General features: G+C 33.8%; 1 protein-coding gene across 3 annotated transcripts in view; it reads left to right on the top strand.

The window, feature by feature from the left end:
- The window catches only part of TRPM7 (transient receptor potential cation channel subfamily M member 7), a 114,386-nt gene that overhangs the window by 40,234 nt on the left and 49,673 nt on the right, over positions 1-24,479 (top strand). For all 3 annotated transcript variants that reach the window (XM_072808482.1, XM_072808481.1, XM_072808483.1), the window contains exons 6-16: positions 1,050-1,174; positions 2,407-2,578; positions 4,039-4,213; positions 5,177-5,300; positions 7,182-7,254; positions 9,060-9,160; positions 15,005-15,139; positions 18,878-18,931; positions 22,409-22,549; positions 22,853-22,987; positions 23,544-23,824. In XM_072808482.1, the coding sequence (XP_072664583.1) occupies positions 1,050-1,174; positions 2,407-2,578; positions 4,039-4,213; positions 5,177-5,300; positions 7,182-7,254; positions 9,060-9,160; positions 15,005-15,139; positions 18,878-18,931; positions 22,409-22,549; positions 22,853-22,987; positions 23,544-23,824 (1,516 nt within the window). The remainder of the gene's footprint in view (positions 1-1,049; positions 1,175-2,406; positions 2,579-4,038; positions 4,214-5,176; positions 5,301-7,181; positions 7,255-9,059; positions 9,161-15,004; positions 15,140-18,877; positions 18,932-22,408; positions 22,550-22,852; positions 22,988-23,543; positions 23,825-24,479) is intronic.

Raw genomic sequence — 24,479 nt, 5'->3', positions numbered from 1 at the left:
TTTAAGCAGGGAATTGACAAGAGCAAAGATCACTTGGATGATGTTTTGAAAATAGACTGTAAACAGGCAAGGCAGTAAATTGGAAGACCAGTTAAGATGCTATTTCCATAACCTAGGTGAGAAATGAGATCTCATGCTTTATAAAAATCAAACTGAGTGTTGTATTGGTTTTCTAGGGCTGCCATAATAAAATACCACAAACTAGGTGGCTTAAACAAAATTTATTTTCTCAGTTTTAGAGTTCTAAGATCAAGATGTTAGCAGATTTGGTTCCTCCTGAGGCCTCTCTCCTTGGCTTATAGATGGCCACCTTCTCACTGTGTCCTCTTCGCCATTCATGTGCATTCCTGGTGTCTCTTTTTGTGTCCAGAATTTGTCTTCTTAAAAGGACACCAGATAGATTGGATTAGGTCCCACCCCAATGGCCTCATTTTTAAATGTAAAGCTGCTTTAAAGGACCTGTCTCCAAATACAGTCACATTCTGAGGTACTGGGATTAGGATTTCAACATAGGAATTTTGAAAAGGATACAATTCAGCTCATAAGTGGTAATGAGGAGCCATGTGCTCTTTTAAAATGTCTTTTCTACTTTTCTAATTTTTGATTCAGTTGGACAACTTTTGTAGTTGCTTGTTTTGTGTGTGTGTGTGTGTGTGTGTGTGTGTGTGTGTTTTGCTTATGGTCCTGAGCCATACTCTTCATTTTCTTTTAGATGATGTGTAGAGCAATAACAAAAAACTACAGTTACTTACATGAGGAATCTAAGAGAGGACTAGGCCTAACAACATGGTAAAAGTTACTTTTACGTGTGTTTCAGGCAGTTATAGTGATTTGACATTGTGGGGTTTTTTGTTTTGTTTTGTTTTGTTTTGTTTTGTTTTGTTTTTAGTCCTTGTGTTTTCTAAGTTTTGTCTTTTGGACCTTGTCGCTTTTTATCTTCTCTGTGTAAAGAAAAATATCACCAATTATAATGTTATAGATTGAGCACAGGTTTATTCTGAAAACAATAACTACTTTCAAATAAAGCGAATTAAATTTTATATGAACAGGTGTGGCAAAACATGTTGGTGATGCCCTCAAAGAACATGCTTCCAGATCATCTCGAAAGATTTGCACTATTGGAATAGCACCATGGGGAGTAATTGAAAACAGAAATGATCTTGTTGGCAGAGATGTAAGAAGATTTAAAAATTTTCTTGTATTTGAACTTGTGTGTAACAAAACCAGGGCAAGAATAGTGCAAGTCACCTTAAACTACTCATGATCATACCATACTTTTCAAATTATTTTTTTATTTTTATTTTTATTATATTTTTTTAAAGATTTTATTTATTCCTGAGAGACACAGGCAGAGGGAGAAGCAGGTTCCATGCAGGAAGCCCGATGTGGGACTCAATCCTGGGACCCCAGGATCACGCCCCGAGCCACCCAGGCGTCCCTTAAATTATTTTTAATTTTTATTTTTTTATTTTTTTATTTATGATAGTCACAGAGAGAGAGAGAGAGAGAGAGAGGGAGGGGCAGAGACATAGGCAGAGGGAGAAGCAGGCTCCACGCACCGGGAGCCCGACGTGGGATTCGATCCTGGGTCTCCAGGATCACACCCTGAGCCAAAGGCAGGCGCTAAACTGTTGCGCCACCCAGGGATCCCTCAAATTATTTTTAAAGAGTATTTTCCTTCTCTTTTTTTTTCCCTTTTTTCCTGAGGTTTTCTTATGATCCTTTAAAAAATGCATTCACAGATAGAATTAGTTGTCATTATTGTATTAGTACATTTTTGTTTCTTTTTTGTGTAACTATTTCACACCTTTTCCAAATCATGCCAGTCTTTGTAATTACATTTTTAATGACTATATGATATTAAGAATTAGTTTTATTGTCATTAAGAATAGTAACCAAATGATAGCATTTTATTTGAGTAGGTTAAAAACATGTGAATTGGTCATAAATATTTATCAAGTACTGAAAAGGAATTACTGTATAATAACGATCACTTTCAAGTACAATTAAATTCCTTATATCAATTTTAAAGATTCTATTAGGGCCAGAAAAATCTATTAGATTTTCTTATTCAGTGTCCTTTGTACATTGCACTTTATCTACTAATAACCTAACAGTTCCTTTACTCTATATACTTATTTTCTGTTTCTTTTGCATGCAGTAATAAAATAATACATATTTTGCAAAAGTGTTGAAATATAAACGTATGGTTTTGGCCCACTCTTGGTTAATCATCAGCTGTCTTAAAAATTTGTGCTTTTTTGACATATTTTTTGACTTTTTTTAATGTTACTGTATTGTAAATAGTATTTTACCTCCTTGCCTTTACAGATTATTTCGAAGTTTATTTTTTCCTTATCTTATATTTAATTCTGCTCACTAACTGTTACGTTTGCTATTGTTTAGGTGGTTGCTCCTTATCAAACCTTGTTGAACCCTCTGAGCAAATTGAATGTTCTGAATAATCTACATTCCCATTTCATATTGGTGGATGATGGCACTGTTGGAAAGTATGGGGCAGAAGTCAGATTGAGAAGAGAACTTGAAAAAACTATTAATCAGCAAAGAATTCATGCTAGTAAGGGAATTTATAAATTTGTTGCTCAATTCCTTTTGTAGCAAGACAACATACAAAACAACAAAAATAACTGACCTTAGACAAGGTAGAAAGATTTAGGGAAAGAAGTCTGAGGCCAAATAGGGTACTCAGATATTGTGGCCAAAGCCACAGAGGTTCATTGGAAGCTCTGTTGGTATTGTAATCCTATTGCAGCCGAAGGAATTCAGAAATATTCTTAATGTGTGATATATTCTATTACCTGATTTGAAAGTCAAGATTAAAGAGTAAAAGAGGAAAAAAAATTCTTTATTGCAAAGATGCATCTTGTTTGAAGTTTTTTACCTGAATAGGTATTACTCTTTAGTAGTAGATATGTCTTAAAATTCTTGACACTTGTCTTCCTTTCCAACCACAGTCATACTTTCTGGTTCAAGATCTAGATTTTTATTTTCAAAAAGAAGAAATTTTGTAATCTTAGGACACCAAGAAGGTGGGCTCTGTGACAAAGTGAAATAGAAATAAAATTATAGGTTTGATGTATTCAGATTAAGATGGAGTCATATCTTCTCTTCAATCCTATAGGAATGTTTTAGAATCCTACAGTTGCTTGTATTCGGATTTTCTCACTGCATTGCAGATTATTGTAAAAACAGAAATTGACATTCTTCACTAAATCTTTTGTGTTACTCTTGAGGAGGTCCCGGATTTTTTTTTTTTAATATTTATTTATTTATTCATGAGAGACACACAGAGGCAGAGACATAGACAGAGGGAGAAGCAGGCTGTCTTTGGGGAGCCTGATCACGATCTAGGCCGAAGGGAGACACTCAACCACTGAGCCACCCAGGCGTCCTGGTCCTAGATTTTATTGATCAGGACCATTTATGTAATTCTGACTCTGTCATTGGCTTCCATGTTAATGTCTCAGTGTATTTGAAACCAGAAGTATGCATTTTAGAAGTGAATAAAAACAAATGTACATTAGAAGTTAAACTCATACAGTATTAAAAAACAAATGAGGAATGCCTGGCGGGTTGGCTTATTTGGTGGAGCATGTGACTCTTGAATTTGGGGTTGTAAGTTAGAACCTCACATCGGGTGAAGGGATTACTTAAAAAAATCTTTAAGACACAAACTAAAAAATGAATTGGTGGTATAAATTTCTTGTCAAGAGTTCAATTAGTGAAATATACAAAATAATTTTTACTTTTCGGTGAATCTGAATTCCAGTGCATGCCTAATCATACATTGTATTTTCTAACTTTGTCATTTAGAACAGACCTTATGTTAATGAAAAAGTAATTTATTCAGTATTTACTTCATTTAGGTTAGATTATTATCATGCTGAATGCTTGACATCAACTTACCTCTCTTATAAGACATTATATTTTGACTTTATTTTGTGTTTTGATTGAGTAAAAAATAAGATTGAATTACTGTGTTTTGCCTAATATCTTACAATCTTTTACTTTTTTAAGGAATTGGACAAGGTGTCCCTGTGGTGGCACTTATATTTGAGGGTGGGCCAAATGTTATCCTCACTGTTTTAGAGTATCTTCAAGAAAGCCCTCCTGTTCCAGTCGTTGTTTGTGAAGGAACAGGCAGAGCTGCAGACCTACTAGCATATATTCATAAGCAAACAGAAGAAGGAGGGTAAGTGTGTGCTTAAAAAAAGATTTCAATAACTATGTATTTGTGGTTTTTTAGAATATTAGATTTATTTCAGTATTTAATGGTCATGAAACTTTGAAGTTTAATATAATACTTTGTTATAATTTAAGGAAATAGCTTGTCTGATACATTATTGGATTGAATTAAAATATAACAGTCTTCTTGGAGGATAATTTTGCAAGATCTGTCAAACATACAGAGTCACGTATCTTTTGACGCACTAATTCCATTTTCTAGGAATTATTTATACAGATGTATTTTTATACATATGAAATACATAAAAACAAAAAGTTACTCATTACAGTGTTTACAAAAGTAAAAGATTGGAACAAAATAGAATGTGTATTAAGAGGTCTAGATAAATTATGGTATATCTATATAACAATAGTTTGTAGCTAAGAAAAGTTGGTAACTTTATACTAGATTTGGGAAAATTACCAAAAGTAGATACATGGAAAAAGGCAAGCAATTGAGAGAACTGGGCAGATAGAATATAGTGGGAAGGAGACTTTCACTATGAATTTTCATTTTTATATTTTAAAATGTTTTATATCATTACATTTTTGAGCCATATTACCTATTGAGGAAAAGAGAAAATGTGAATGTGCTCAGGTTTAAGACATTTTGGTGAAGTAGTGCTTAATACACCATAATATCTTAAAATTATCTTTATAGAGTATTTTATAAAATGTGAGTAGTGCTATTGCAACACATGCCCTGAAAACAATTCAAAATAATTCAGAGAGAATAATAACTCCAACATTTATTTTTCTCCCATATGACTTTTGTTGGGAGTCTCATAAAGGACAGTATTTCACCCAGCGTCAGGTATTTAATATTAATACGTTATCTCTAAAGGTCTTATGTGGATTCATCTATACTTCATATTAGAGTCTACAAATAATAGAAATTGAAATTGGTGAATTATGTTTCCTCTCACTACAGTAATCTTCCTGATGCAGCAGAGCCTGATATAATTTCAACCATCAAAAAAACATTTAACTTTGGCCAGAGTGAAGCAGTTCATTTATTTCAAACACTGATGGAGTGCATGAAAAGAAAGGAGCTTGTAAGTAGATTTCAATAGAACAAGCCTTTTTATTTCATTCAAAACATAAATTGGTGAAATATATTTTTTTAAAGATTTTATTATTTAGGGAGAGAGTGCATGTAGGATAGGGTAGAGGGGGAGGGAGAAGAAGAGAGAAAAAGAATTCAAAGCAAAATCTGCACTGAGCACAATCCTGTGACTACAAGATCATGACCTGAGTGAAAACCAAGAGTTGGACGCTTAACTGAATGAGCCACTCAGGCACGCTGAAATACTTTCGTTTTTAATTTGGATTAAGAAAAAAAAATTTTTTAATTTATTTATTCATGATAGACACAGAGAAAGAGGCAGAGACATAGACAGAGGTAGAGGTAGGCTCCTCACAGGGAGCCTGATGTGGGACTCAATCCCAGGACCAGGATCATACCCTGAGCCAAAGGCAGACACTCAACCGCTGAGCCATTCAGGCATACCTGAATTTAAAATTTTAAATTATTTTTTAACCATGTCCAGATATCATTTATTGTTTTGTTCAAACAGAGTGATATTACAGAAGGGTTATAGTTTTATATGATAGTGAGACATACATTTGCACTTCTATTTTACGAAAATTTTAATAACGAGGCCTCAACAGGTTATATTTAGAATCAAGGAAGAACTATAAAAAGTCATTAATGGCTTCTGTAAAATATATTAGGAGGAGCGCCTAGCTGGCTCAGTCATAGAGCAATGCAACTCTTGATCTCAGGGTTGTAAGTTTGAGCCCCACATTGGGTGTAGAGATTACTGGGGAGAAAAAATCTAAAAAAAATTTTATTTTACTTTGATTAAATGCTCTAAATAAATTAAAGATCAGTGTTGCTTAATTTCAGTCATCTAAACATGGGCTTAAATTTTCAGAGATAACAATTTTTTAACAATTATAAAAGGTAGATGATAACAGGATTTGATCTCTTGTTTTTCATTGCATTTCCTTTTTGTACACAATAAACTTGAAAAATGTGTATGGGGTTGAAATAGTCTTTTACTTTATGAAAAGTCTTATTAAATGAAAACCTCTCAAGTGGCATTTCACTTCAAATAATTTAAAGACATTTCCAGTTAAAGGATTGAAGAAAACATTTTTCATTCAAGAACACATATATAGGGACACTGGGTGGCCCAAAAGGTTAAGCATCTGCCTTGGGCTCAGGTCATGGTCCTGGGGTCCTGAGATGGAGCTCTGCATTGGGCTCTTTGCTTGGCAGGGGGCCTGCTTCTCCCATTCCCCTCGCTCATGCTCTCTCTTTTTCTCTGTCAAATAAATAAAATATTAAAAAAAAAAAAAAAAGAACAGGGATATAGTACTTGAATTAAATGCTCCCTCTATTGAAAAAACATTAAGATTTACTCAGATATGTAATCTGTAGTCTCAGGCCATTAAGTTGCTTATTCTTTTTCTTTTCTTTTTTTTTTTTTTAAGATTTTATTTATTTATACATGAGATAGAGTCAGAGACATAGGCAGAGGGAGAAGCAGGCTCTCTGCGGGGAACCTGATGCAGGACTCAATCCCAGGACCTGAGGATCATGACCTGAGCCAAATGCAGACGCTCAACCACTGAGCCACCCAGGCGCCCCAAGTTGCTTATCTAATGAAGGACATAAAATAGAAGATAGGTCAAAAAATGAATATAATATGAAACTAAACATTTTGAGCATACTTGCCATTTTTATTTGGTAAACGATGAAGGGTTTTTAATTTTGTGGGGGGTTTTGGTTGAAATGAAGGAATTTCTGACCAACCCCCCCAAAAAATCTTTATCTCCCATGTAGTTTGAAATTACTTTCTGTTTTATATACCTTATACCTTAGCTTTGAAAATATAAAGGCATAATATTATGAATTGATCTTTAAATAGATCACGGTTTTTCACATTGGATCAGATGAACATCAAGACATAGATGTAGCAATCCTTACTGCACTGCTTAAAGGTAAGATTTTAAAACTTTTTATTTATAAGATCTTATTTATAGCCTATTTATTATATAACACAGGACTTTTTAATCTAGCTAAATGTTTGGGAACTGAATTTTTTAATAATTGTTCTTTGTGAAAGACACAGTGCTAGCTTTCTGACAGTAAATGGGCTTTTGCTCTTGTCTTGTAGAAATCTAAAAGTTTTTAAAATTTCTAGCAGGGTTTTTGCCACCAGACCCATTTAATTATCCTATTAAGAATGTTCTACATTTTTTTTTTTTTGAATGTTCTACATTTTTAATTGGCTGAAAGTAGGTGTTTAAAGGTAATAGGGTCTTGGTTGATAGAAATTAAATGTTCTTAAAACATGTTGTTTTCATTCTGAAAAGAAATTTGGAAAGAAAGCTAGTGGTATGCTTGAGGATTCAAGGGTTAATGCACATCACATTAAACTGTGTTGTCCTCTCATTACCTTGCCAAAGACATCCAACCAATAAAACAATTATAAAATCTTTCCAAAAATTGGAAGCTAAAACTTGTCCCATCTGGGTGGGTACTTGAAAGTCCAAGTATGTAGTGAAATGGCAGGAACAAAGCAAGAAGACACTATGTTGTTGTCATTCACAAGAAGTTCCCAAATATTAGATCATAATAAATTGCCAATAGATCAAACATTTTAAAAATACTGTAATAAGATATATTTACACTTTGGAAACAGAGATAAATAATAGAAAATCCAGAAACTATAAAGGGAAAGATCAATAAATGGTATTGCATACAAATAAAAACTAAAAAGAGAACACCTATATTTGCCATATACTTTGTCCTAACCACTGTGTTCTAGTGTTTTACACTGTTGATCATTTAATCTTACAACAACCCTAACAGGAAAATTTCCTATTATTTCCTCATTTTATAGATGAGGAAATTAAGGAATAGGAATCTAAAGGGACCACAGAGTTGTTATAAATCAATAGTAAGATTATGAATACTTCATGGAAAAATGAGTTAGAATTCATGTAAAAGATGTTAGAATAATATAAATGCTTGGGGAAAATGTGGAAGGATGGTCAATATTATAATTAAAACAAAGTATATCTTAATAAGGAAGCATTTTAGTCTCCTTGTGGGTATTATACCATTGATGGGTGGTATCACCTTTCTGGAACATATTATGGCAGTATATCAAAAGTTTTAAAGTATTCTTTACCCAGCATTTTGTCTTCTACATAATCATTCTATTTTAATAATCAAGCATGTGCATAAAAGTATACTCACCAAAAAATTCAAAATAACCTGAATGTCCACTAGAGTGTTTGTTGAATCAACTTTAGTATTCCTTTAAAGGGTATTAATATGTATGTAATATAAATTTATATGTACTGTTCTACAAAACTAAGGTATGATGTTAAGATACATAAAATAGGCTACTGAATACTTCGTATAGTATCATGCACTTCTGCATAAACGATTAAAAGTATTTGTATGAATTTATATATGAGTAGCAAAGCACCTGTAAGGATGTTTTTTTATAATTTTAACACAGTACTGTCTCTGATAGATCATCTTTGTTTTATTCTTACTGTTCTGTATTCTGAATTGTTTGCAATGAGTGAGGCTGTGTGTTTTTTGTAGTTGGAAAATAAAAGTCCTCAATGTTGGGGGTAACCTTATTTCTGTGAGACAGGCTACCTCTGAACAGTGACTGACATGAGCTTATATGAGTTAATTAAAAGGGAATGCAGAGAATTGGTAAGTGTTCACATTTTAATGGAGATAAATTAATTGAATTTGTCAACTGTTTTCTTTATGCAATTAGGCACTAATGCATCTGCGTTTGACCAGCTCATCCTTACACTGGCATGGGATAGAGTTGACATTGCCAAAAATCATGTGTTTGTTTATGGACAGCAGTGGCTGGTATGTAAATAATCTATATACATGATGCAATTAAATTAGACTGCCTAATAACAAAGTATTTGCTGGAACTGTGAACTAGCTTGACATTTTACGTCTGCCTAAAATGCAAAATTAGTTTAGCTAAACATTTCTACAAAATCCAGATTTATTTAGGATTTAATATAGCTCACGATGAAACCTTTCTTTTTATAGGATTTGGATCACTAAAAATCCTAGAACTGAAAGAAGTCTTAGAAATTGTGCCCTGTATATCTCTGTGTATTAGGGATATTGGCCTATAATTTTCTTGTGGTGGTGTAATCTGATTTTGGTATCAGGATAATGCTCGCCTCATAAAGTAAGTTTGGAAGAGTTCCTCCTCCTGTTTTAAAAGATGCTTTGGAAGATGTGGTTGGAAGAGATTAAGGATTGGTATTTATTCTTCTTTGAATGAATGTTTGGTAGAATTCACCAGTGAGCTGTTTGGTCCTGCTCTCCTGTTTATTGGTAGATTTTTAATTATTGATTCAGTCTCCTTACTAGTAATTGATCTGTTCAGATTTTCTGTTTCCTCATGATTCAGTCTTGGTGGGTTGTATTTCCCAGGGATTTAGCTGTTCAATTTTGTAAAAAAAGATTTCATTTATTTGAGAGAGCGCAAACAAGAGGAGTGACAGAGGGAGAGGGAGAAGCTGGTATCCCTCAGAGCAGGGAGCCCATAGGTTGTCCAGTTTTTTAGTGTATAATTGTTCATAGTTTCTTATAATCATTTGTATTTCTGTGGTACTAGTTGTAGCATATTCTGTTTTATTTCTGATTTTGAGTCTTTTTTTGTTGTTGAGTCTAGCTAAAGGTTTCTCTTCTTAACCTTTTATCTTTTCAAAGAATCAGCTCTTAGTTTCATTGATCTTTTTTGTTTCTATTTCATTAATTTCTAATCTCTGTTATTTCCTTCCTTCTACTAACTTTATGTTTTGTTCATTCTTTTTCTTATTCCTTGAGGTGTAAGTTAGGTGTTTGAGACTTAGAAATTTCTTGAGGTGTAGGCCTTTATTGCTATTAGCTTTCCTCTTAGAACTGCTTTTGCTACATTTTACAAATTTTGGTATGTTGTATTTCCATTTTTAATTGTCTCAAGATATTTTTTGTTTCTTCTTTGACTCCTTGTTTAGTAGCATGTTGTTTGGTCTTCACATATTTGTAAATTTTCCAGTTTTACTCATGTAACTAATTTCTAGTTTCATACCATTGTGGTTGGAAAAGATGCTTGATATGATTTCAGTCCTCCTAATTTTATTAAGACTTGTTTTATAGCCTACCGTATAATCTATCCTGGAAAATATTCCATGTGCACTTGACAAGAATATGTGTTCTTTTGCTTTTGGATGATGTTCTGTAAATATCTGTTAATTCCATTTAAGACCAATATTTTCTAACTGATTTTCTGTCTGAATGTTCTATCGATATAAGGGGTGTGTGGTAAAGTATGCTACCATTATTGTATTGCTATCTCTTTCTCCCTTTGTGTCTGTTAATATTTGCTTTATATATTTAGGTCCTCTCTAGGATGCATAAATATTTATGCAGATTATATCTTCTTGTTTGATAGATGTCTTTATTATTATGTAATGCCTTTTATTACAGTGTGTGTTTTAAAGTGTGTTTTGTCTGAGAGAAATACAGCTATTCCGTCTGTCTTTTTGGATACCATTTGTATGGAATATCTTATTCTATACCTTCACTTTTAGTTTGTGACTTTACATCTAAAGTGAGTTTCTTGTAGGCTTCATATAGGTGATGAGTCTTGTTTTTTTTAATCCATTCAAACACTGCGCATTTTCATTGGCATTTATTCCATTTACATTTAAAGTAATTATTTACAGATGTGTACTTATTGCCATTTTGTTTATTGTTTTCTGGCTTGATGGATGAATGGACAAGGAAATTGTGTATACATACAGTGGAATGTTATTCAGCCATAATAAAGAGTGAAATCTTGGTATTTACAACAACATAGATTGATCTTGAGATCATCATGCTAGGTGAAATATAAATACCATACGATTTTTTTTGTATGTGGAATTAAATAAAAATTAAGCTCATAGATACAGAAACCAGATAAGTGATGGAGAAGTGGGAAAAATAGTTGGAGTCAAAAGGTTAAAAGAAAAAGAAAGCAAGCAAAGAAATAGTCTTTTATGTATAAGAGAATTCATTGTACTGTTATATTAGATGTTTAAACCAGATGGTCTTTACCATCTTATTAATGGGAACAATCTTTTCCCAGTTTTGAGGATAAGAAACCTTAGTGTTATTTTTTACTTTTGTCTTTCTCATATATTACAATCCAATTCCATTTGTAAACGTTTTCAGGTCTCCTTTCAAACTACCCAATTTTTTTTAACATCCTGGTCCAATCTACTGTCACCCTTCTTCTATGTTGTTTTAGGGGCATCCTGTTTGATTTCCTTATTCTCATTCTTCCTCTCCTTTTAGACAGAAGATGGATAACATCACATTTATGCAGAGCATAATCCAGAGCCTTTATGATGGCTTGTAGGGCTTCACATCTTCTGTCCCGTTACTACCTCTCTTACTTTCCATGTTAACACTATTCCCTTTTGACTCTTTTATGTAGTCATATTGGCGTGTTCTTTTTTTTTTTTTTTTTTTTTAGATTTTATTTATTTGAGAGAGAGATACAGAGATAGAAATAGAGAGCACAAGTGGGGAGGAAAGGGAGAAGCGTGCTACCCTGCTGAGCAGGGAGCCTGTTGCAAGGCTCAACCTCAGGACTCTGGGATCATGACCTGAGATGAAGGCAGATGCTTAACTGATTGAACCACCCAGGTACCCCTTTATAGGCGTGTTCTTAAAACATACCAAGAGTGTTGCCCCCATCTTTATACTTGCTGTTTTTTCTCTTTGGTACAGTATTCCTCTGGATACCTACCTGGACTTGATTCCTTTTTCTGGTTTCCTTAAAAAAACAAAACCCAAACACATTTATTTATTTAAATAATGTCTATACCCAATGTGGGGCTCAAACTCAAGACCCTGATATAAAGAGTTGCACACTCTTCATACTGAGCCATCTCCTCAGATGTAAAGGCTTGGTCAAAGCCTTTTTCTTCTATGTATATGTGGTTTATGTTATGGGTTTGTTTGGCACAATGCTAGCTATTTGATTTTGTGCTTTCCTTCATGTTAGTTTGCAGCATAATTGTCTTACTGTTTTCCCTCTTGGTTATTAGAAGTTCAGAATGCATTAAGTATATGAAGAAATGTGAAACAAAGCAGATACTTCTTCTTTAAACCTTTTTTTCCTCAGATGTGGAAATTTTATCGGGCTTTATTGTTTTAGGGCAGTGATTATAAACCTAATTCAGAAAGAACACTTCTTTTTGTTCAATTCAGATAAGACACATAAGTTTCATTATGACCTTTTTGTTATGTGAAAATTGACTTTCATGAAGTGCTTACTATACAAATTTTTATTTAAAAAATTTTTTAATATGTCTTTTCAAGATTTTTATTTTATTATTTTTATTCATGAGAGACACACAGAAGCAGAGATGTAGGCAGAGGAAGAAGCAGGCTCCCTGCGGGGAGCCTGATACAAGACTCAGTCTCCGGACTCTGGGATCACGCCCTGAGCTGAAGGCAGACACTCAACCACTGAGCCACTCAGGCACCCGTATACAAATTTTTATTTTTATTTTATGTTTATTTTTTAAGGTTTTATTTATTTATTCATGAGAGACAGAGAGAGAGAGGCAGAGACACAGGACGAAGGAGAAGCAGGCTCCATGCAGGGAGCCTGATGTGGGACTGGATCCTGGGACTCCGGGATCACGACCTGAGCCAAAGGCAGATGCTCAACCACTAAGCCACCCAGGTGTCCCCCTATACAAATTTTTAAAAAGCAATATAATGCCCTATTGTGATAAAGACAAAAGTCATTTATAATAAAAGATATTTTAATGCAGAGGTCTCAGGAATAGCAACATATAATTGGCATAATAAATAATTAGATGCTTGCACTTATTTTATATAGGATCAGTATAAATGCTGCAGTTGTGAGTGCGCACTAATATAAGAATGTTTTTGGTAATTTAAATTCCATGGGGAGCAGGAAAACACCCATTACTAGTATAGGACAAGGAAAGAACAGGAAGAAGACCAAGTAGAAATTAGAATAAACGTTAGTTTATGTTAGAATAAGTAATAACATAGCAGAATTATTTGTATGTGGTAAGAGAAAAAGAATATCAACTAAAATAGGAATAACATGCCATGATAAATTACCAGTTAATATGAGAAAATGAGTAAGTTTTACAGTGTTATTAATTAGTTTGGCCTTATCTTTAAGCACAATGCCAAAATATTTTCCTTGTTATGACATAGAACTAAGTGATGAAAAACACTGCAGAGAACATCTTTCTTCTTGAAATCCCATCATGTATAAGGGTATAGTCTATACCCTTAAATTTAGTTTATACCCTTAAAAAGATCTTGGTGATGGGGTACCTGGGTGGCTCAATGGTTGAGTGTCTGCCTTTGGCTTAGGGTGTGATCCCAGGATCCGAGATCGAGTCCCACGTCGGGCTCCTTGCAGGGAGCCTACTTCTCCCTCGGCCTGTGTCTCTTCCTCTTTCTCTGTCTCTGTGTCTCTCATGAATAAATAAATAAAATATATTTTTTTAAAGGAACAGTTTGTAAATGCTGATATACACGTGTTATATTAAACAGCACAGATCGTGTGGCTATTTGGAAATACAATTTTTTCTAATGGTGAATAATTTAAAGTTCTAAAGAAAGCTAAATATCATCTTATCTAATTTATATGATAGTTGGATTTCTGGAAAGTTCGTTTTGTAAAGCAAACCACGACAATACTTTGTATGTAAAGCAGAATTACTGCATTTTCATTGATGAACATCTAATGGGATAACAGAATTGTGTAAAATATGGAACAATTCCTTTTTAAGTAAAATTGTCTGGCATGTGGTATGATCTTTGGTATCCTTTGAATATTAGTAATGATCCCCAATTATTGAAATGATCCCTTCAAACTTGAGGGGAAGAACACTGGGTGTTAGATACTATGTTGGCAAATTGAATTTAAATGAAATGTTAAAAAAAAAAAAAAAGAAAAAGAAATCCCTCTAAAAAACCTTTCCTAAATGTCGAGAACTGTTGCTCTAAGGTATTTTTCTCCTAGATTTACTTGATAATGGATTCCCCACTCCCACCCCCCCACCTCCCCACGCAACACTTTCCTGCAGAAATACTGCTTATGGAATGTTTTTTGGGGAATGCTACTCTGTAGAGGTCTTTTCTTTTATTCCCTTTATACCTTAAATCCTAGCCATTTACTAATTTTGCGTTTTGTTGGGGAGGGGCAAAGGAAGGGGGATAGAGAGACTCTTAAGCAGGCTCTACGTGGAGCTGGATGCAGGGCTTGATCTCACAATTCTGAAATAATGAACTGAGCCAGAATCAAGAGTTGGACACTTGACAGACTGAGCCTCTCAGGCCTCACCTATTTTGCATCTTTTTAATTTTGTTCTAAAACTGTTGAGAAACAAATAAGGAATTGCATTTAGAACTTTTAATCTGTGGGGCACCTGGGTGGCTCAGTGTTTGAGCACCTGCCTTTGGCTCAGGCTGTGACCCCAGGGTCCTGGGATTGAGTTGTACATTAGGTAGGCTCTCCACAGGGAGCCTGCTTCTCCCTCTACGGATGTCTCTGCCTCTCTGTGTGTGTCTCATGAATAAATAAATAAAATCTTAAAAAAAAAAAAGAACTTTGTATTGTATATTAGACTTTGTGAAATATATTCATTAAATTTTATATTTTAGGTTGGATCCTTGGAACAAGCTATGCTTGATGCTCTTGTGATGGATAGAGTTGCATTTGTGAAGCTTCTTATTGAAAATGGAGTAAGCATGCATAAATTTCTTACCATTCCTAGACTGGAAGAACTTTACAACACAGTAAGTATGTGTCAGAATTCTTTGTTGAATAAGCTTTATCATCTTTGGGAAGTGTCATTTTACCTGGACATATCCAATTCCACTGCCAAGACCTTTAATGATTTGCTTAATGACTTGGAAAAATTACTGCCAGTCTTAGGGTAGATTGGTTATGTGACAATCTGAAACTCTTTGCTTGTTTCTGGAGATTTTCCCTGATACCATAGCCACGTAAGAAGGAGGTAAAGTGTTTACAACTGTCTCCCATTTCTTCCCTTCACCACTTTTTAAAACTGTAGGATCAGCTTCTTCATTAAAAGTCACTTTATTTCCTTTTTTCCCCGCCTTCTTGGTGGTCGTTTATTACACTAAATTTCATTGGATGCCTTTTCGTAATGGAGAAATTACACATTGTGTTTTCTTCTTTTTGTTTTTTACGTTCATAATTTTAACCTTGTGATATCCCCTTTTAGCTTACATACCTTTTTGTTTTTTTTTTTTTCTAAAGAGCTCCTGAAAACTGTTCCCTTTACAAAGATTGTCTAGCATTGGAGAGAGTAAATACTGCCCTTCTTACTGGTTTTCCATGTTACCAACATTATTTTAATTGAGCTATATTTTGAGGTACACTACTACCAAATCCTAGTTTTCTAACTTTGACTTCTCTGCAAAGCTCTCTGTACATTGATCAATTTCTTTGTATCTCCTCCTTTTCATGCCTAATGTTATTATACTTTGTCCTTTTAGTAGTCATACTATTTCAGTAATCTAATCTCCTGTCCTTTCTTCAAATCAGTTCTTTAAACTAATTATTATAATCCTATATTTTACCATATCTTTCCCCAGTTAAAAAATCTTTGATAGCTCTCCAGTGTGTATAGAATAATACCCAAACCCTTAGCTTGATTTTCAAAGCTCTTCAGCTTTTGAAATTTTGCCGTAGCTAACTCTATCACTTGACCTTTTATTCCCACCCCCACCTTCACATACTAGATATTTTGGTTATGTTGTCTACCTACTATTTTCCCAAAATATTAACTGTTTAAGAAAGCATTTGTTTACAAAGTTTTGGTGTGTGTTTTTTTCTCAGCTACTCTTCACTTACTGGAATTGTATTCATTATTTAGAATGTAGTTTAATGCCATGCCACTGCCTCTGAACCCATGAATAAACCCATTGGCATAGTTAGTTGAGGATAATTATATCTTTCCCTTTGGATTGTAAATTTTTTTTGAGTAGGGATTATATTTTTATTTTCCTCCATTTTTTCTTAAATAGTGTCTAGCACAGTTAGATTGAACTTTGTTGATATTCTACTTGTTCCTAGCAAACATATAAAAATTAAAAGGATTATTCATTGTGCCGCAGTAATAAGATTTATCCCTGAAATGTAAAGCTGGATATAAAATAATAGAAATAAGGCTCCTGGGTGGCTCAGTCGTTTAAGTGTCTGCCTTTGGCTCAGGTCATGATTCTGGGGTCCTGGGATTGAGTTCTTCATTGGGCTCTCTGCATTGTGGGGAGTCTGCTTCTCCCTCTACCCCTCCTTATACTCGTTCTCTCTTTCTCTCTCACTCTCTAAGTTTTTAAAATTTGATACCATTAGCAAGGCAAATATTTAATTGTGTAGCTCAAAGTTATTAAGATAACAGTTACTTTTCATACTGATGAATTTTTTATAATGTTAAAGGATTATAAAACACAAAGAAGTGGTTCTTAAGCTTTGTTATCAGGGTCCTATTATATAAAAATTGTTGGGCTTAAAAGCTATTTTAAAGTGGGTTTCTTTATATATGTTGATATTTACCATATTAGAACATAAAACCAATATTTTTAAAAAATACTAATTTTAAGTAACAACAATAAATCCATTACATGTTAATACAGATAACATTTTTCAAGAAAAAAATAGATTAGTGAGAGTAGAATAGTTTTACCGGTTAAAATCTCTTTAATGTATAGCTTCATAGAAGGCAGCTTTATTTTTTAAGATTTTTAATTTACTTAATCTTGAGAGACATAGAGAAAGAGGCAGAGACCTAGGCAGGCTCCCCATAGGGAGCCTGATGTGGGACTCGATCTCAGGACCCCGGGATCACGACCTGAGCCAAAGACAGATGCTCAACCCCTGAGCTACCAGGTGCCCCAGAACCTTTTAAATTTAATCTTAGCTATCACACAGCAAGAATCCTCTGGAAACTACACTGAGAGTTTCTCACTGAACACTGAGAGAAATGAAAAAATGCAAATAACATGGTTGTTTTGTTTTGTTTTAAGAGAGAGAGGGAAAGAGGAGAAAAGGTTGGAGGGAAAGGGGAAGAGAACTTTAAGCAGGCTGAGAGCGGAGCCTGACGAGCTCAATCTCATGACCCTGAGACTACCACCTGAGTGGAAACTAAGAGTCAGATGCTTAATTAACTGGGTCACCCAGATACCCTAAAGGGAAATAACATCTTAACATGATTCTGAAAATACTTTTGATCTCATGGACCGTCTAAAACAGTCTTGGGGGCTTTCAGGGGGCCACACTTTGAAAACTGCTCTATTAAAGTATATTTATTTTATACTGAAAAATTATATTTAATACACAAAATTAATAGATTAAGATAAAACAGAATTCTAAATATTACATTTCTATATTATATACAGTTAGAGAAAATACAGTGAAACTTGCTAATACCTAAAAAATATGAAATACTTCATATTATTTTTAAAAAATTAATATGGAGCATTGCCAGAGAGAACTCAGCTCCTGAGTATCGGATAGATTAAATATTATAAAAAGAGAAAGAGCAAAGTAAGGCAAAATAGAGTTTATGCTGGTATTAGGTACAGTTATCTTCAGGTATTATATAGAATAAATCAATAAAATAATGTTTTAAAGAAGTCAGAGGCTTACCCTGTTAGATTTGAAAATCTATTACCTATTACCAAGTATATGTGATCAAAATGGAAAAGTAGATTGAATGGATTAATATAATGACCTCATAAAAATTAATAACAATGATGGATTTATCCCATTTGATATTTTATTTATTTATTTAATTTTGATATGTATTTATTTGAGAGAGAAAGAGCGCACGAACACGCACAGAGATAAGGAGAAGCAGATTCTATGCTGAGCAGGGAGCCTGACACCGGGCTTGATCCTAGGAACCCAGGATCGTGACCTTAGCTGAAGGCAGATGCTTAACCACCTGAGCCACCCAGACGTTTCTGATACTTCTTTTAAACAATAAAAGTATTGAAAATAAATCTCTATTTGTACTGCCTAGAATTCATTGCAGTAAGTTTTAGACGAATCAAAGCACTGTCTAGAAAGAATACATGTTTGGCCCATTTACCTCAGTCTTGATGGGGGAGATGATATTTGATACCATCAAAATAAGATTACTGTAAAAATGGAACATGTGGTTAGTCTAGTAGTATACATAAATGGGAGTAAGATATTAAGATACTTATGGATGTAAGTATGCCAATTTAACTTCCTTAAGTGGAAATTAAGATGACCTATATGTTAAAAGTTTGTTACCCAAAGTATTTAAAGTATTGGTGCAACTTGATGGTTAGTGGCAGAAACAAGGTACATTCTAACAAGAAGAGAGTATATAGCTCCATTATCAATGAAAGAAATGTAAACTGGAGATAGAATTGTGAAGCTTGCAACATTTGCATGATTTAAAATTTGTGTTGGAAGGAAGTTGTTAACATTATATTAGAAGAAAAATAATAATTTGCTCTACTTTTTTCTCCTTAAAGAAACAAGGTCCAACTAATCCAATGCTATTTCATCTCGTTCGGGATGTCAAACAGGTAAGAGATTGTTTTGGTTTTTGAAAATGCTATTTTAAAAATTGATTATACTTCATCTGTTTCCAAAACACATTTAAATAATATACACCTTAAAAATAGCAATAAAATGACATTTTTTTAGATCAAGATAAAAATAAGGGCTAAATTTCTGGTAACATAGAAATAAAGAGCATAATAAATGAAGAAAAAGGAAAGGTTATGAAATTAAGACCCAGTTTTCTGAGCTTCTAGTCATCTGAGACAAAGTGTGATAAATTTCTTAATACTCATTGGTCAATAAAGAAAGATTATTGACAGAATGTATTTTCTTTCTGTGTCACAAGAAATTTGTTACCTGGGCCTGTAGAAGATATTGAATAAAGACATTGAGGGAAGCACAGGATGGTGATTTTCATGGAAGATTTTGCCAGTAAAAATGCTGAAATGTTCATGTTCATGCATGAACCCTCTCTCTTATTTTTTTTTTTTAAAGATTTTATTTATTTATTCATGAGAGAAACAGAAGCAGGTTCCATGCAGGGAGCCTGATGCGGGATCGGTCCCGGACTCGATCCCAGACTCCAGGATCACGCCCTGGGCCAAAGGCAGGCGCTAAACCACTGAGCCTCCCAGGCGTCCCTGAACCCTCTCCTAATATGCAGTATTGATCATGACTGAATGTCTAACAGTCATATGGTCTAAAGCCATTCTGTGGTGACTGAATTTGATGACTAATATCCCCCTGCTCTACTATTAGGATTCTTTGTGAATTAATAGTTTTAGACATTTATTAAAAATTGTATAGTCATTTAAAATATTGGTATCCAGTAGTTTTCCTAGTGAAAAGGTATTCATTTAATTAGTTGAAATTTTTTTTAGTTTCTGAACTTAAATGCTTTTTTCTAGAACTTTTTAAAAAAAAAACATTTTATTTGTTTATTCATGAGAGACACACAGAGAGAGAGAGAGAGAGAGAGGCAGAGAGACCGGCAGAGGGAGAAGCAGGCTCCATGCAGGGAGCCCAATGTGGGACGCAATCCCGGGACTCCAGGATCATGCCCTGGGCTGAAGGCAGGCACTAAACCACTGAGCCACCCAGGGATCCCCTTTTTCTAGAATTCTTGATTCAAACTTTTACTTGCTCTTAAATATGAGTATACTATTAACTGAAAAATTAAATAGGAAATGTCATTTTGTTTTAATTTTTTGTGTTTTATTTAATAATAAACTAGCATCCTGTAGGAAGAACTTAGACTTTATTATACTTAAAAATATTTTTTCTTTAATTCAATTTTTTCCATTTATTTTCCTTTATGCCTTCATTAAAACATTTCACATACTATAAAATTGATTCATTTAAGGAGTTCAGTGGCTTTTAGTATATTCACGGTTGTGTGACTATCACTACAATCTAATTTTAAAGTAACTATACCTATTAGTAGTCACTCCACATTCCTGCTTCCTTCTCTAATCTCTGCCTGTCCCCTGCCCTAGGCAACTGTTTATTTTATTTTATTATTTTATTTATTTGTGAGAGACACTGAGAGAGAGGTAGAGACATAGGCAGAGGGAGAAGCAGGCTCCAGGCAGGGAGCCCGATGTAGGACTCGATCCCAGGCCTCCAGGATCAATCACACCCTGAGCCAAAGGCAGACGGTCAACTGCCACCCAGGCATCCCCCTAGCCAACTGTTAATCTGCTTTCTATCTGTATGGATTTGCCTATTCTGGATGTTTCACATTGATTTGTGGTTTCATTGTCGTGGTTAAAATAAAGCTTTTTTTTCTTCCTAGAAAGCTTGAGTGATGGGGGAGATCTTCAGTCCAGGGGTTCCTAAAACACATTTGCATTATGATTTACTTATGTGGGTTAGCAGAAAGAACTATAGTTGTTAATTCTAGAAACAGATTTGTTGGTGCCAGGGTATCTCTACTGGTTAAGCGTCTGCCATCAGCTAAGGTTCCAATCCCAGGGTTCTGGGATTGAGTCCCGCATTGGGCAACCTGTTCCTCAGGGAGCCAGCTTCTCCCTCTTCCTGTCTGTCTCTCATGAATAAATAAATAAAATCATTAAAAATGAAAAGAGATATTATATATTGATTATCTTTACATTGGTAGCTATACTAAACCAATTTTTAAAATTTTTTAAATTTCTATAAGTGAAAAATCCTAAAGTAAAGGCAATAATTCACCGTTTTCTGAACCAAATTAATAAGTTGAGTGCTATCAGTATTGTATAGTTTGAGAAATTGCTCATCATGCTTTTTTAGATAACTCACTTAATTTCCTTTAATTTAATATTTCCCATGTAAGTGAGATCATATGGTATTTGTCAAGTTTTTTGAAAAAAGAAAACTAAAAAATTAGCATGATATCTTCATTTATAAATATATTTGGAAATGGCTCGACAAAAAAACATCTTGCATTTAAGGTGAAAATAATTTTTAATTAGTTTTTAAATCAGATTTAAGGAGTATAAGTATTTAGAAATTTAAAATTTCACAGATGAAACCAAATTAAAAAATTTTTTTTAAAGTACTGGGGCACCTAGGAGTGCCTGAGTGGCTCAGTCTGTTAAGCATCCAACTCTTGATTTCGGTTCAGGTCATGATCTCCGGGTCGTGAAATCCAGCCCCGCATCAGGCTCCACACTCAACTTGGTCTCTGCTTGAGATTGTCTCTCCTTTTCCCTCTGCTGTTCCCTATTGTGTGCACACACTCTTTCTCTCTTTCAAATAAATAAAATCTTTAAAAGGTTTTTTTAAGTCTTAATTTTATGAAATTATGATTAGGGAAATGGAAAGAATGGTGATGGTAGGAGGGCAGTATTGATTAATATATGTAAATCATCTTACAATTAAACCCTTTCATATTATTTAATGAAATTAACCAAATACTTGATTCTGAACAGGCAGTCTTCCAAACTCACAAGTGGCTCATGGTCCAGAAGTTTATTTGTAAATTGATGTCCTGGGAAAATGAAGTCTTAGTTCTAAACGATGTTATAAGTGGTAGTTTAAATCTTAGATGAGGCTAAAAAACTTATAATAACCTATAGTATAGCCAATATAATTTTGGCTAAAAAATACTTATAGGTACTTATGGGCCAGTCTGGAAATTAATTAACACTTATAGCATTATTTTTGCAGGATGCAAGTGATGATAATGTGTCGCTGTGAAAATGAAATACTTGGCTCAAAAAATTCCTTTGCCTTTATGTATGAAGTATGAGGGCATTGGAAAGATCAAATGAACTTATGCTATAGCCATACTTCTGTCCTGAGCACACCTTTGTGACTTCAAAACGTCAGAATCCCCTCTTCTTATAGAAAGAAATGAGGAAGAGATTATTTCCTTCTCCTGTAAAGATAGGTACTAGCAACCCCAGCTTACTGTAACAAGTAAACATTTGTCATTTTGTAGATTAGGTGCATTTCTAGGCCTTTATGAAAATATTGAGAAATATCCTGTCTATATAAAACTAATGTTTTGTTTCCAGGGAAATCTTCCTCCGGGATATAAGATCACCCTAATCGATATAGGACTTGTTATTGAATATCTTATGGGAGGAACCTATAGATGCACCTATACTCGGAAACGTTTTCGATTAATATATAATAGTCTTGGTGGAAATAATCGGGTATGTAATATTTGGGGGGAGGTCTACACATGTACTTTATACACTTTATAAGTTAAAAATTCATAAAAACTCACACACTTTAAAAGTTTAAAATCACTCATATTAGAATGGTGAAAGCATGGTCTTAAAAATACTTTATTTTCAACTATAAGAGTACATAGAAATATTTTGTAACTGAAATCCAAAACAAAGCATTTTTTTCCTGTGTGTACATGTTTGTACATAGATATGAATTGAGTCTTGTATTTTTATGATTTATCAGTATATTTAAATTTGTAAAAACTAATAAGCTTTCATTTTCAGAGATCTGGCCGAAATACCTCTAGCAGCACTCCTCAGTTGCGCAAGAGTCATGAATCTTTTGGCAATAGGGCAGATAAAAAGGAAAAAATGAGACACAATCATTTCATTAAAACAGCACAGCCCTATCGACCAAAGGTATGTTCACATAAATAATAATACCTTTTCTAGATTTTGTTCTTTCTAATTTACTAGTATTTATGAAACAAAAAACTACTTGTTTTAGCAAGAATGAACTTTTGTTTGTAGATATATCTTTGATTATTTATTCTCTCATATGCAAAAAGATATTTATTATGAAGTTAGTGATTCTATGAGTTTTTTTATATTTAGCACTAATAAAAATTTCTAAATGTTAACTGCCTTCTTTTATTCCACTTTAACTTAACATGTGAGATAAAAGTGTTTTATACAAACTTTTCTTCCATTAAAATTATGTTTTATCAGGTATTAGTCAAAATATTTAGGCCCTTTAATTTTGGAAAACTATATTATAATGATTTTTTTTTTTTTTAGAAATACTGTTTCTATGAAACCTGAGCTATAATAAAATTAAGTATATAAAATTTACCATTTTGATTTGTGCAGTTGTATGAATTTGAAGACTAGTGTAAAAGAGATTTTGTAACAATTCTCACAGTAATGTCACATGGCCTTATTAGAATGAATCTTAGACATTTGTTTTCCCTTGAAGATTGATACAGCTGTGGAAGAAGGAAAGAAGAAAAGAGCCAAAGATGAAATTGTAGATATTGATGATCCAGAAACCAAGCGCTTTCCTTATCCACTTAATGAACTGTTAATTTGGGCTTGCCTTATGAAGAGACAGGTCATGGCCCGATTTTTATGGCAGCATGGTGAAGAATCAATGGCTAAAGCATTAGTTGCCTGTAAGATCTATCGTTCAATGGCATATGAAGCAAAGCAGAGTGACCTTGTAGATGATACTTCAGAAGAATTGAAACAGTATTCTAAGTAAGTTAGATTTTATCTTTCAAACATTTAAAAACGACAATACGTTTAAGTGAAGAGTATAGTGTCATGCATTTAGTGGGTATATATATATGTATAATTTTATTGGCACAATTAAAATGTATTAGGTACTTTTAATTATTGTTTGGTTGGTTGAAAGGGAGGGAGAAGGGCAGAGAGAGAGGGAGAGAGAATCTTAAGCAGACTCCTCACTGGGCATGGACTCCAGGGCGATTCTTGGCTCCATCTCCCAACTCTGATCATGACCTAAGCCAAAATCAGGAGTGGGATGCTTAACCTACTGAGCCACCCTCATGCCCCAGAAAGTATTAGATACTTCTTAAAATTCAGAAAGAAACTTTCCTGCTTATGCACATAAAAAGAGGTTGTAAAATTGTTTATAATTCAAGCGTTAAGTATTTTAGCAAGAAAGAAGAAATGCCAGAAGTCAGTTTAATAATTGCACGTACTAGCAATTAATTAGATTAGGAAAAGTTCCATTTGAAGTGGTAAGGAAAAGAAGAAAGTGAGATTTTGAGCTGTGTTCTAAGGAAATGAATTCAACTGGAAGGGCATTTTGTTTTGTTCTTGTTTTTTTGTTTTTTCCTTTGGAAGGGCATTTTGGAAGGTGGAACTACATATGTGGAAGAGTAAAACG

The sequence above is a fragment of the Canis lupus genome, chromosome 32, assembly GCF_048164855.1.
Source record: "Canis lupus baileyi chromosome 32, mCanLup2.hap1, whole genome shotgun sequence".
Taxonomy (NCBI): Eukaryota; Metazoa; Chordata; class Mammalia; order Carnivora; family Canidae; genus Canis; species Canis lupus.
The sequence above is the reverse complement of the archived record's forward strand: the minus strand, read 5'-3'. Positions and strand labels throughout refer to the sequence as shown.